Below are 13,642 nucleotides of genomic sequence, written 5' to 3' on the forward strand. Positions count from 1 at the left end.
AAGTTTTTATGGCAGCATTTATTTAATCCGCCTTGGCTACTGTGAGATATGCAGTAGAATGAGATTTTATGTTTAAAGAGATGTATTTGCTGTTTGCACACAGTTGCACACTGATATGGACACCTTAATCTGGGTTGTCAAGATGGACGAAGGAGGTAAAAACCATAAGCCTTTGGGATTATCACAAACGAGATTGCATGTAAACTGGTTTGTGCTTCAAGTTCAGCCTTCTCATTCCTGAGGTGTCAACTAATGCAGCTTTGTCAAACCTCATGTTCTTAGGCTTTGAGTAACATAACAAGTCTGTCACTCCCAGCATGGAGGGTTACTATTATGAAAGTGGGGGCAGAATGCCTAATGGGAAATGAACCATGGTCTCATGACTGATATTCTTGCAAACACCTATACCTATACCACCACCACCACTTCAACATCTTAATGTGGACCATGCAGTTATCTAAACTAGAACAACTCAGTGCCCAATTTTGCCTAGTCTAGCACATCAGGGATCTAGTGCTAAAAGATGCCTTGTGTATTATGGTTTGCTGCAGCCAGCATTTGAGACAACTGCTGGCTGAGTCCTATGATTCCATAGGATAAAAATGTGTTGTGCAAGTCAGTTTTGATTTTTTTTTTTATCCTTGAATCAGTCATAAACCAGTGTACCCCTGCCAGTCCCAAATGGGGAGTGGTGAGTCAGGAAAGACATACAGCATAAACTCCAGCATGCAGATTATAATGAATGCGATTTCCATATGGCTCAGTCAAGACCCAGGTTAGCAACAACCAACTCAATCACCAACAACCACAGAGAAGGAGAAGTCATTTTCTGAGGCATACAGATAGAAGGAAAGGCATGAATGTGGGGCTGAGAGTATGACCTTGTAGGTGAGATGTAAGGACTATGACTGGATAAAGTGTGAGGGTTGGCTAATATGATAGAAAGAAGAAACTTATTGATTTATTGTGTGGGCAGGAGACCAAGGTGAAAGGTAACCAAGGCCTGAAGCACTGGAGGTGGATTCAAGTTGTGCTATGATGGTGTAGACAGGAAGAGAAATGGGGTGGGGGGTAATCTTGAAGGAAGTCTATGTGAAAAATCCTATTGAGGTGAAAGGAATGTCAAGTGGCAACATGAGTTTGAAGCTGGATATCAAAGCAGCGATGTTGAATGTTGTCAGTGCATATGGCACAGAAGTTGAATGTCAGTTAGAAGAGACAAAGGAATTCTGGAGTGAATTGGATGTTGTGAAGAATGTCTCTCCAAGTAGTAGAGAGTGGTCACTGAAGCACACTTCAGTGTACATGTAGATTGAGGGAACAAAGGCTATGAGGAGGTGCTGGGTAAGTATGGTGTTAATGAGAGAAATGCAGAAGGACAGATGGTTGGGGATTTTACCAAAATGTTGGAAATAGCTGTCGTGAAAATGTACTTCAAAAAGAAGGAGGAACATAGGGTGACGTATAAGAGTGTAGAAAGTTGGAAACAGGTGGACTACATCTTATGCAGAAGGTCCCATTGGAAAGACAGGAGAGTGTGAGGTGGTGGCAGTGGAGAATGCAGCTAGGCAGCAACAAGTAGACGACTTTGGAAATCAGGAGGAGGAAATGAATGAAGATAGAGGATTAAATGGTGAAGTTAAAGGAGAATGAATGTTGTACTGACTTCACATAGTTTTAGACAGGCTTTGGGTGATAATCCCAGATGACTGGGAAAGCACAGCTGAAGTGGTAAACTACCAAGAAACTACCAAGAAAACACTGGCAGAGGAAAGAAGAAAAGGAGACTTGGTGGTGAAATGACGAAGTACAGGTAAGTATTCAAAGGAAGTGCTTGGCAAAGAAAAAGTTGGATAGTCTGAAAGAGGGAGAAGAAAAAGACTTACACTGATTGACTGGTCAGAGAGATTGAGCTGGAAAGGACGTGCAATGGGTCAGGGTGATTAAGGATAGAGATGAAGATGTACTAACAAATGGAAAGAGCCTGTTGAGACAATAGAAGGAGTACTTTGAGGAGCTAATGAATTAAGAAAATGGGAGAAAGATTAGGACAGGAAAGTTAGTGAATAAAGAAGTGCGGAGGGTTAATAATGAGGAAGTAAGGCAAACTGTGGAGAGGATGAAGACTGGAAAAGCAGTTACCTGCAAAGGTATGGCGATGTATAGAAGAGAGGATAGTATCATTTGAACCACATTTTGTAACAGAAGTAAGAAGTGGATGTATGAGGAATGAAGACGTGTACTGGTATAGATTTTCAAGAACTAGGGTGATGTGCAGAGCTGCAGTAACTACAAAGGGATAAAGCTGATGAACCATTCCATGAATGTACGGAAAAGAGTTGTTAGAGGTAGGTTAAGGTAGGGTTACATCAGGAATTGACTCATAGCTCGTTCTTGTTTGCACTGGTGAGGAATAAGTTGACAAATTAGTTCAGGCAGAAGTCTTGGTGGAATATGAAGTTTGCAGATTAAATTGTGATCTGTAGTTAGATTAGGGAGCAGTTAGAGGAGAACCTGAAGAAGTGGAATCATACTCTGAGGAGAAGAGGAATGAAAGACAGTAGAAGACAGTAGAACGCGTGAATGAGAGGGAGACAAGTGAACAAGAGGTACCTCTGCTGCTGAGGATAAATTCATCTAAGTCACCAGCCTCAGAAATCACAAGTTAACAGCACCTCAGATTAGAGCCCAGATCAATACCACACAGAGTTCCAGTAGCAGACACAGCTCTACATCAACTGTTCAGAGGAGACTGCATGAATAAGGCCTTTATGGCCAAATAGCTGCTAAGAAACCACTACTATGGAAAAGCAACAAGCAGAAGAGATTTGTTTGGGCCAAGAAACATAAGGAATGGACATTAGACCAGTGGAAATCTATGCTTTGGTCTGATGAGTACAAATTTGACATCCACCCGCTGTGTCTTTGTGCAACGCAGAACAGGTGAACGGATCTACATGAATGGTTCCCACCACGAAGCATGGAGGAGGAGGTGTGATTGTGCGGGGGTGGTTTGGTGGTGACACTGTTGAGAATTTATTCAAAATAGAAGGCAGTGGGTCGTCACAAAGGCACACTGAGCCACAGCATCATTTAGCCACATGCCATCCTATCCAGTTTGCGTTTAGTTGGACCTTCATTTATTTTTCAACAGGACAATGACCCCAAACACACCTCCAGGCTGTGTAAGGGCTACAAATGGCCTGGTCTTCACAGTTGCCTGACCTAACTCCAATCAAGATGGTTTGGGATGAGATGGACCGCAGAGTGAAGGCAAAAGGGCCAACAAGTGCTCAGCATCTCTGGGAACTCCTTCAAGACTATAGGAAAACCATTTCAGGTGACTAACTTATTAAGCTCATCGAGAGAATGCCAAGAGTGTGCAAAGAAGTAATCAAATAATCATAATTCCATATGTGTTCATTCATAGTTTTTATTGCCTTCAGTGAGAATCTACAATGTAAATAGACATGAAAATAAAGAAAAATCATTAACTGAGAAGGTGTGTCCAAACATACACTTGGCCCTGTGGGTGGTCTTTATCCTTCTAGCTTGGATCCATTTGGTAATGGTGTTCCATTAGTACATGATCAGTTGTGGCCATCTTCCTGATTTACACATGGATCTTTGTTCTTTCATCCTGAACAGTGGTTGTGACAGTCATTAGTTCTCTGCCACCTTTCTTCTGCTTAGCATACATCCTAGGGGTGCTGGAGTTGGGGTTTCACTCCAAGTCTCACTATATAACTGATATTGAGACAAGGAGCTTCCTTGTCCCGATATCAGTGCCTTCTAAGTCCTCCTTTTGCCACCTGATTATCCCAGTGGGATAATTGACAGCCAGCAGGGCAAGGCTGTTGACTACCTTGATGTTGTTCTTCCCATTCAACTGACTTAGTACGTGCAGTGCATATTCTCTGCAGGTATTTGGTGCTTGTGGCTTTCCTAATCGCCTATTCATGGTTCCCAATTGCCTGTGGGTTTCCCAGGTACTTGTAGCTGTCCTCAATGTCTCCAATGTTGCCTGAAGGTAGTCCTTCTTCATTATTCCACCTACTTTGTGCAATGTACCAGTACCACTTGCAAGAAAAGAGCCCCAGAGCATGATGCTACCACTAACATGATTAACAGTTGATAGTGTTCTTTGGTGGGAAGGCCTATTTCACCTTCTCAGTCCATGAAAATGTCAAATTCTCTTCACTTAACTCTGGACAGTGGAATTATTGTTTCAACGATTTCCAGCGATTTTCTTTTTCCAGACCTAGGCAAAGTGGTGAAACATCCAAACAATTTTAAATACAATTGTTTAACTGATGACTGTGGAATCTGCAGTTGTATAGAAATGGTTCCAGCAGACCTCCCCAGCTTTTGTAAAACTGCAGTTAAGGTTGATAATTATCATTTCCATCAAACGATGAAGCATCCTTTCATTCCTAACATATTGCCCAGTCCATATCAGTATGGACTTTTTTCCCATTAAAATCTGATGTGTTCCTTAATTATTTGTTGAGCAGTGTATCCGGGTTTGTATGTATATTTTTGACCATGTTTGGCTTAGTGAAAAGCCAAAATATAGTCAAACTTGTGCACCCAATTCTTGATTTTTAATGTTATTAAAGATGTATTCTATACAATCATTCCACCCTGGAAAAAGGAGAGTTCAAAGGAATCTTTAAAAGCTTCAAAATACCATGACATTCATGACCATAATGAGTGTATGTTAGCTTTTGACCACAACTGTATATTCCCATTGATTCTGTTCTGTCATTTAATCCTTTTTGGCAAACCCGCTGCATTTTTTTCATCCCGACTGCTATGAAGGCATGTTCAGGCAATGTATGTGTCAGGGAGCTATCACCACCCAGATTAAATTATTGTAGAGCAATTGCAGAAGGGTGGCTGCTCTTCAGTGGTTACACAGCAAAAACATCATAATGCTCACCCCCAAAGAAATTTGGATTCCTCTTTATCAACAAATGTTTAGAGAAGTGCTATTCTGGAAATTACCTTTTAACTGACTAATGTTCAGTACAAAACCTCTGCTATTGTTTATATATGAGGCATGTGAATAAGTGTCAATATTTAATATTTATACTATTCATACTATTTATATAATTAAATCCAGTTAAGAAAATTGTAGACTTACTTTTTTTAAATAGCTGTAGTTAATAAACTCTATAATTCCTTGGGTAGTTCTGCTGCTCTTTACATTTTGTTTAGTTGGCATTTTCTCTATTTTCAATGTAATTTTTCCACCAAAAATCATTTGATATATTACTAAAACAAAAACAAAAACAAAACCCCCCACTGATAAGTGCTTCAAATTTTAAGCAATGAATCAGTTTTGAACAACAAATTAACTTTCAGGTTCTATTTGAACACTTTCCTAACTGATATATATTCATTAACTCATTTGAGCTGTATTACATTTCTTCTTAAAAATTATTCTTTCAAATTAGTATAGAAAATGAAAATGTGAATGTGGCTTGGTTGTTGAATATCTGCTTGCTTGAAAAGCCTGGAGCTTTTTTGCTGTTTCTAAAACTGTGGAGACCACATTTTTTGACAGCAGATAGTTTGGCACATAAGGAGGGATATAGCTAACATTACTGCATTTCCTGTAACTGAACCAGTTTTAGGGTCTTGTTATTGTGTAGTCAGGCTTGATGTCCGATTTTCTCGTGATATGTAATCAGTGTTGGTCAAGTTACTTGAAAAAAGTAATCAGTTACTAATTACTGATTACTTCCCCCAAAAAGTAATCCCGTTACTTTACTGATTACTTATTTTCAAAAGTAATTAGTTACTTAGTTACTTAGTTACTTAGTTACTTTTTAAAAACACGATTTACAACCTGAATAGGTGATAAAGCGATATATCTTTCAGCCCAATTCTACTTTTTCTGCATAATCCATCATACAAAATGTAATCAAATGGAAATGTCTCTTTTTAATTGTTTGTTTTATTAGTTTTAATCTTTTAACTTTATGCATCAAGCAAAATTTAATTATATGCAACATTCTCTGACTGGAAGAAATTTGTTTAACATTTAAACCTATTTTCTGCACATTCCAGCACATAAAATAAAATATTTTTTTTGTGTTTACACTCACTCTTTCAAATAGATGCAAGTAAAACACAGCAGAAAATAAATAAAGTCAAAGGCTAGTTGCTCTATTTTCACCTGTAAAGTAGGACGGGAGTAGGCGGAGGTTTAGCCTGGTGCAGGTGTGCCGCAGCGGTCAGTTGAAGACTCCGCGAGTTTCTCTGTGAATTTCCCATTACAGTCGTAGCGCACTCGGCGCTTGCTTGGAAGTTAAGGGTTTTTTTCGCTGTAAAAGAAGTTTTCTTCCACGCACAACGGACACTAATGTTTTTGTCACTTTTTATGGAATCAAACTCAAAATAAGGTCAGTACTTCCACGCTTTAAACGCTGCATGCTACACTCTGTCGCGCACTCGATATATTATGATCTGCAGACAGCTGTTGTCACGAACGTCGCACTCGCTTACGTCACTGTCATGAGACGTTCTCGCAAAAAATCACGGTTTTAGTAACGCAGCGTTCCTACGTGAAAGTAACGGTAATCTAATTACCGTTTTTGCAATAGTAATCCCTTACATTACTCGTTACTTTAAAAAAGTAATCAGATTACAGTAACGCGTTACTTGTAACGCGTTACTGCCCATCTCTGTATGTAATGCAACTGAGCCATTGTTAATAATATTATTCATCTGTCTTCTTTCTTGTTACTTCTTTCTCCAGTAACAAGTCAGAAATTCTGCTGTTCAAAATGCCTTTTTAAAGGTACTAAAGTAAAGTATTGTGAAGCATAAATCTGTTTTATCATGTTTAATCATTGCACCTTTTCTGCCTTTACATCAGGAAACGTTTGCTTGCGTCCTAAAACCTGGTTACTTTCCAGTAGAAAATTTTGGTTTTAATTCCTACTGTTGTTCCTTTCCTACTCCCCATCCACATTGGTTTCAATTGTGTTGTTTTCACTTGTGTTGTTTACTTTGGTTGTCTTTTTGCCATGCACCTCAGTCTTGTTATTGCATTCTTTTAAAGTTAAATGGCTGTGGCTACAATGTAGCTTGCCATCACCAGTGTGTTAATGTGTGTGTGAATGGGTGGATGACAGGTTGTGTAAAGCGCTTTGGGGTCCTTAGGGACTAGAAAGCGCTATACTAATACAGGCCAAATGTTGGTTACTTAATGTGCACTCTGAATTTAATGGGGAGCCAGTACACTTGAGTCAGAAACAGTGTGACATATGAGAAACCTTAATCAGACAATCTGCAAATATTTCAAGATTTTGTTAAGGCAATTGAATAATGAACTACAGTAATCCAGATGTGATTTAATAAAGACATGAATAACAAATTCCAGTTCAGAGTTTCCATTTTCATTACCTTAGGCAGAAATCTGTCCAAAGCACAAAGAAAGACTTCACTTTGTTCTTTATTAAGTTGGAGAAAGTTGTCAGCCAGTCAAAATTTAACAGGGTCTAAGCAGCTATGCGGGATCTGAGGCTCAGAAACATCTTGTGATTTAAAAGAAATACATTACTGAATGTCATCTGCGTACCGTAGCAATGATAAGAAATGTCCTTAAAGGTTCTCAAAATTTGCTGAAGAGGGAACAGATATAACAGAAATAGTTAGAGCCCCAAAACAGAACCTTGTGGTATACCATAGGTAAAACAATTGGAAGAGGACTTGTACTAGAAGCAGCCACAGAAGAGGATAATTTAAACAAACATGAAGGAAACCACTTCAAAGCAGACCCAGATACATCCACTCAGTATTTCAGCGTATCGAGCATAATCTGATGGTCAGCAGTATCAAAGGCAGAGGTCAGGTCCAACACCAACAAAGCAGAACTTTCTCTTTTATCAGTTTACATCAACATGTGACTGGACACTCTGTTTCTGCAGAATGAGCTCTACGAAAAACTGATTGAAATTTATCAAGAACACTGTATTTGTCCAAGACAGCTGTAAGCTGCTTAAATACAAGCTTTTCCAAAATCTGAGCAATAAACTGTAAATTACTTATTTTTTTGTGCCCACATCTTCCTATTCAAAGAAATTATCAATACCTGCTCAGTCACTCTGCATAAAAGATGGGATGTCAGCACAGTCAAGGTAGCAGACACACACCAGACCTTCAGTGGCCCTTTCGTGATTTCAGCATTTGTTGTTCTTTTTAATGCACTGAGCTTGTTTTTATTGTAAATATATTAAATGTTCTTAACTACTGCACTGGGTTTTGTGCTCCTTAGCTACTATTCCCTTTATTTTAGCTGTTTTCTACCAGATAAAAAAACCCTCCTCATTCGTTTTTATAAACACATGGGAATACAAATTTTATTTAATCTTAAATTCTAATTCTACTGAACTCACACACCTTGAACATCTGTTATACAGAACTCAAACAAAGACAAAGAAAGGAATTTTTTAAACAGAGCTATTTGCTGTTGTAGATGAGTGACTCTTCCTCCACAACAAAAAGGGAAAATTAGTAGAGCAGGAACCCTAAGATCAGATGCAGTGGTGCAGTGTGGGGAAAATGATCACTTAGGAACAAGTTACAACATTGTGAGCACCTCTAGATTTTGTGTACAGGCTGTTATCTGTGCTGTGGTGATGCTGCTGCTCTGAGATTCACTGCTCTTCGTGGGTTTACACAACTGAATTCAGCAAGATATGAGCAGATGTTACATGAATTATAATAACTGATTTCCAACACATAGAAAGCATAAAGGTTCCCTCAATGTAACCTCACACTGACCATGAACACCATAGCTGCTCTACACCAGTACAGCACAATGCATTACCATAGACTTCACCACAGTTAGCACAGATAGCTTTAATTTCCAGTATATCAAATGTTAATGAGGGTTCCTTATCTTCCAAACAAATCTCTTCTTTATCTCTCTTGTTCTGTCTCTCTTACATCTGTCTCCTTCTCAGAATGACATTATCTCATATTCTTTTCAGTCCCTGGGAAATAAATAGACACATTGTGTGATAAACTGTACTGCTGATATTACTGTCTTTATGCTTGCTCTTCTTTTGTAGTGCTGGCTAGATGCCGTGACCACAATTTATACACTATCTACACTAAAAACACAATTCCATATCATTTACATATAAAAATAATGTATCATGTGGATGGGTATTAGCTTAACAGCTAAAACAATACTCATGTTTTCTTTAAGCTTGTGGTTCCAACTTAGAACCAACTTATTAAATAGTTTTTCCATTTTTGTTTTTAAACTGTAAAATGGCTTATTGGACTATTGGAGGACGTTGCATCATAGACATCCCGTGGGGAAAAACATTGAGAGGCATTAAACTAACATCTCAATAAATTTCTGTATTGAAAGCTAAAATATTGCCTGCACGTTCTGCAAACGAGCCTCCACGCAGTTCTCCAAAATCCCAATTACACATTGCTGGACATGGATGACATTTGTCATCTAATGCTGATTGGTTGACAAGTGGGTCAGAATAGGGAAGGGAGTGACAGCAGAGTTAACCAGGAATGAGAGAACCATGAAAATAATATAAAAGATCAAAAAAGTACAGTATGAAAGACACAGACTGTAACTGCATTGAACAATCGTTATCGTTTTTAACAATTGGTTTCACTTCAGTTCTTTCTTTGTTGTAGTTTCTTTTCTCCACAGCTGACTGAACAACCACCAATAGCACAAGTAAAAACAGCCCACAGACCGGTTGTACCACATACTTTGTACACTGCCTCCATTGACAGCAGATGCTCTCTGCAGGGGCTGTCCATGGACTGCCAGTCCATTTCTCCCCCTACGAGTGAAATTATACGAATGTACACTTTTAGGCCTAGTTAATAAAAATCAACATCCAGTACAAGCGTTGGCAACATATCAGTAATAAAGTGGTCCTTAGAAAGGTACATAAAGTGACTGTGCTTGGCCAAAATAGTAAAACTAGTAATGTTATTCTTAATTTTAACCTCCTAGGACCTGCCGTCCACATATGTGGACATCACATTTTTGGTTATTTAGACCAAAATACTCAATTTTGCTCTACATGGGCCTGATATCCACTTATGAGGACATTATACTGCTAGTGTTCTATCAAAATTTTAAATGAATATCCTCATTTGTGGCTCTCATTTTTCTTAAAAACAAAAATAAAGTAAAAAAAAAAAAAAATCTGGCAATTCTTTGTTTTTACATTCATCGGGCCCCAATATGCCCAAATATCAAAGAGAAATTAAAAATGCATGTCGTGGAAGAGTTCGGGTCTTAGGAGGTTAAGGGTTTTACTGGGTCGTTCCCTGAACACATTCTGATCAGCACCACAATAATGCAGTGGTTAGTACTGCTGTCTCACAGTAAGAAAGTTCTGCATTCTACTCTGCCTTTGTTCTCAGCAGACATCAGATAAAGACTAGAGTGGTCAGTAGAACAGGAAACGTGCTATATAAATGCCATTTTCAAAGGTATAAAAATGTCACTTCCAAATGTATGAATAATTACAAATAAATGGATCCCTTCCCTTCTGTACATGTTTTAAGAGGTCAATTAAGACTTCATTAGGTACCACCTACAGGGGCACAAGTAAATATCCCCTGTCAAAGTACAAACTGTTATACCCCTAAAGATACAATACATACTAGTAATTTTCCTGTTGCCTCCTTCTTTTCTTTTTTTTTGGCTCCCTATGTCTTTTCTTTACCCCATCCAAATCCTTCACTTTGTAATTTTCTGTCAACTTATCCTTATGCTTCTTTGCTCCTTTAAACATTCATACATCACTGGCAAATGTGACAAACAAAGAATATCCAAGACAAAGATAAACATTTTTACATCCCTCTTTCCCTACATCTGCTTATGTCTCTTGGCCCAGGTGTACAGAAGTCTCAGTCTTATGCCTGTGTTCGAGGTAATAGCCGTCAGAGTCTTAGGCGGTGGCCAATCCTGTTGCAGGTGGGATTAAACAGGGATTAACTGTGTTTCTCTGTGAAAGCAGACAGACAGACTAGCACTAATCTGACTTTAGCCCTGTACTGAAAAGCAGCAGGCTTGAGCAATCCTACTCTTCCGTGCCTGCATTTTGTGTAAGTGTGTGTGTTTATGGGTGTGTGTATTCTTGGGCTTCTACCTTTATGGGAGTCAAATATCCTCTGGAGAACAGAACGTAAGGGAATAAAACTGTTGACGTCTACAAGGGGTTAGTTTCGGATTAGGGTTTAAGGTTAAAACCGCAGTAGGAACTGGATTTCAGGTCAGGTTTTATAGTTATGGCTAAAGTGTTTTACATGCATTGGTTGATATCATTTACGCAAGTAATATTTCCAGGTACTTTGTTTCAGGTACAATGAAAAATAATGATAATTAAAAATGGTAACTTGTTGCTATGAGTGAGAAAACTAGTAAAGTGTAAATTCTAACAGCAAAATCATCACCGATATCACTGAGTGTTTAGGTTTTTTCTCCTTTAGATTCTTTTGACTCATGAAATAATATATAAGTGCCTTTTTATTGTTGGAGCTGAATGTGGTGAAGTAACTTTTATTATATCACCATGCTTTTAATATAGTATAATGGCAAGTTATCATTAACATTACATATTATGGATTTTAAATCTTTAAAGCAGCTGGTAAGAACTGCTTTATGAAAGACACCCAAAGTGCATTCTTTCGCACTTTGGATTAACAATAAGAAGATGTACTTACTAGAAAATCAACATCCAAATGTCTGTCATAAACTCTCCTAATATATGACTGATAAGACTTTAATGACTGCTGCCTCTCAAATGCAAGGCAGGAATAAATGAACTATAAACTATTTACTTTTCACCTTGACAAACAGAGATAAAGTACACCAAAATACTTTTTACTTTATTTGTATGTATACTTTTCAATACAAAGTGCTAAACAATAATAAAGACAACCACTAGGAAATGTTTAGTTGAACATAAATACAAAGGACTTTAAAAAACAATTTAAAATCTAAAATAATTAGAAAAATAAAGTTTTTCAGTTTTGGAGTCATTCTGCTTAATGAAATTTTTAGAAATCCAGATCAGAACTTCTTCCAGACAAGACCTAATGTGTGCTTTATCAGTAGTACCAGGTTTGAATGGAACATAGAGTTGTGTATCATCTGCATAGTAATAAAAATCTGAACCATGTCTCAGAAGTAAGAAAGATCCTGGGGGACCACACAAGCGAGATGACTATGAGAAGATGAGGCATCACCAGTCCTTGGAAAATGACTTTTTAGAAAGATAAACCATTCCAGCACCATATCACCAACACTGTTCTTAAAAGCAGAAACGAAAGCATTCAATTTCTCCTTTTTTCCACTTTCTCTCAGCCATTTCTGCATTCATTCTTTTGATGTCTTTACTCCTCATTCAACCAAAGAAGTGTGAAGGGTTTCAATTTTCTAAACCTGACTGGGGCTATAGAGTCCAGAATACTTGAGCACGAGCTATTAAGAAGAAGGTCATCCACAGCAGAATCATGTTCACTGCTGATCAAAGTATTTGTATGAATGGTGAAATTCTGACAAATATTTGGGTAGAAATTCGTGCCCATGATCAAATTATTGTTTGAGATTCAGAGGGAGAAGTGGAGTCTATAACAGCACACAATTATGGTTTGAGACAAAAAATCCATTAAGCTTATGTCATCTACATATTCATCAAACTTGTAGTTTGCAATGCAGAATAAATGATGCCTAAGCCAAAAACAGTCAATATTACATTACACAAAATCTTTCTTTTTTTTTTGCAAATTCCTCCTGCACGATTAGTAGGAGGACAATCAAACGGTTCAAAAGGTTCTCATCTATATCAGCTAATATTATATCATCATACTGCCTAGTAACCACCTACCTACTGGCTAAAATGAGCCATTTGCAGCATTTATGCTGCTAATAACACAACAATAACATCTATTTTAAATCCGCAACACAGTCTTTATTCAAGACATATTGCGATGGCCTGACTAGCAACCACCTAACAATGGAGCAAACAGACCAAACAATACTGTATCATAGGCATGTATTAGTGAGAGAAATGTACCCATGCTGGTAGGACTGGATGTGGCTTTGACAACTTTTTTCTACCAACAGCCAATGGCACCCAGCCTCAGAGGGCTGACGTGAACAATAGTGGTAATATTTATACAATGCAATGTTCTGCTGAGATACCGGGGTCCTGTGTTTATGAAGTTTGACTTTGGCATGCACCACCTATCTAAATATTGTTGTAGGCTGTGCTCAGTGGCACTCGCCAGTGGCTGCAGCCTGCCTCTGCAGGGCAAGGTTCCTTGCTACAATCCAAAAGCTTCTGAGGATTAGCTTGAGGACAAAATCAGAGGTATCAACTCAGACTTCAAACTTTCTAGTCTTATCAAGCATTCACAAGAAGGGTAAGAATGAGACCTATTCTTGGATGACCTAACCCGTAACCCACAAGACACAAATGTTCCTGTGGGTTGCACTTTCTGTTGCCAGACACCTGAGGACACGCTCAAAATAACGTGTCCATTTCCTAATGAGTCAGAAGTGTTTGGTTGGACAAAGGGGACCTACACAATGTAAGGCGTGTGCTTTTTTTTTTGCTTTTGTTTATATAAG

At 38.3% G+C, this 13,642-nt stretch overlaps 1 protein-coding gene across 1 annotated transcript in view; it reads left to right on the plus strand.

Moving 5' to 3' along the window:
• Nucleotides 1-1,799: 1,799 nt before the first annotated feature.
• Nucleotides 1,800-13,642, plus strand: part of LOC116331092 (H-2 class II histocompatibility antigen, A-U alpha chain-like) — a 38,221-nt gene continuing 26,378 nt past the window's right edge. Inside the window, exon 1 of the mRNA XM_039612665.1 lies at nucleotides 1,800-1,813. Coding sequence (XP_039468599.1) covers nucleotides 1,800-1,813 — 14 coding nt within the window. The remainder of the gene's footprint in view (nucleotides 1,814-13,642) is intronic.

The sequence above is a fragment of the Oreochromis aureus genome, linkage group 5, assembly GCF_013358895.1.
Source record: "Oreochromis aureus strain Israel breed Guangdong linkage group 5, ZZ_aureus, whole genome shotgun sequence".
Taxonomy (NCBI): domain Eukaryota; kingdom Metazoa; phylum Chordata; class Actinopteri; order Cichliformes; family Cichlidae; genus Oreochromis; species Oreochromis aureus.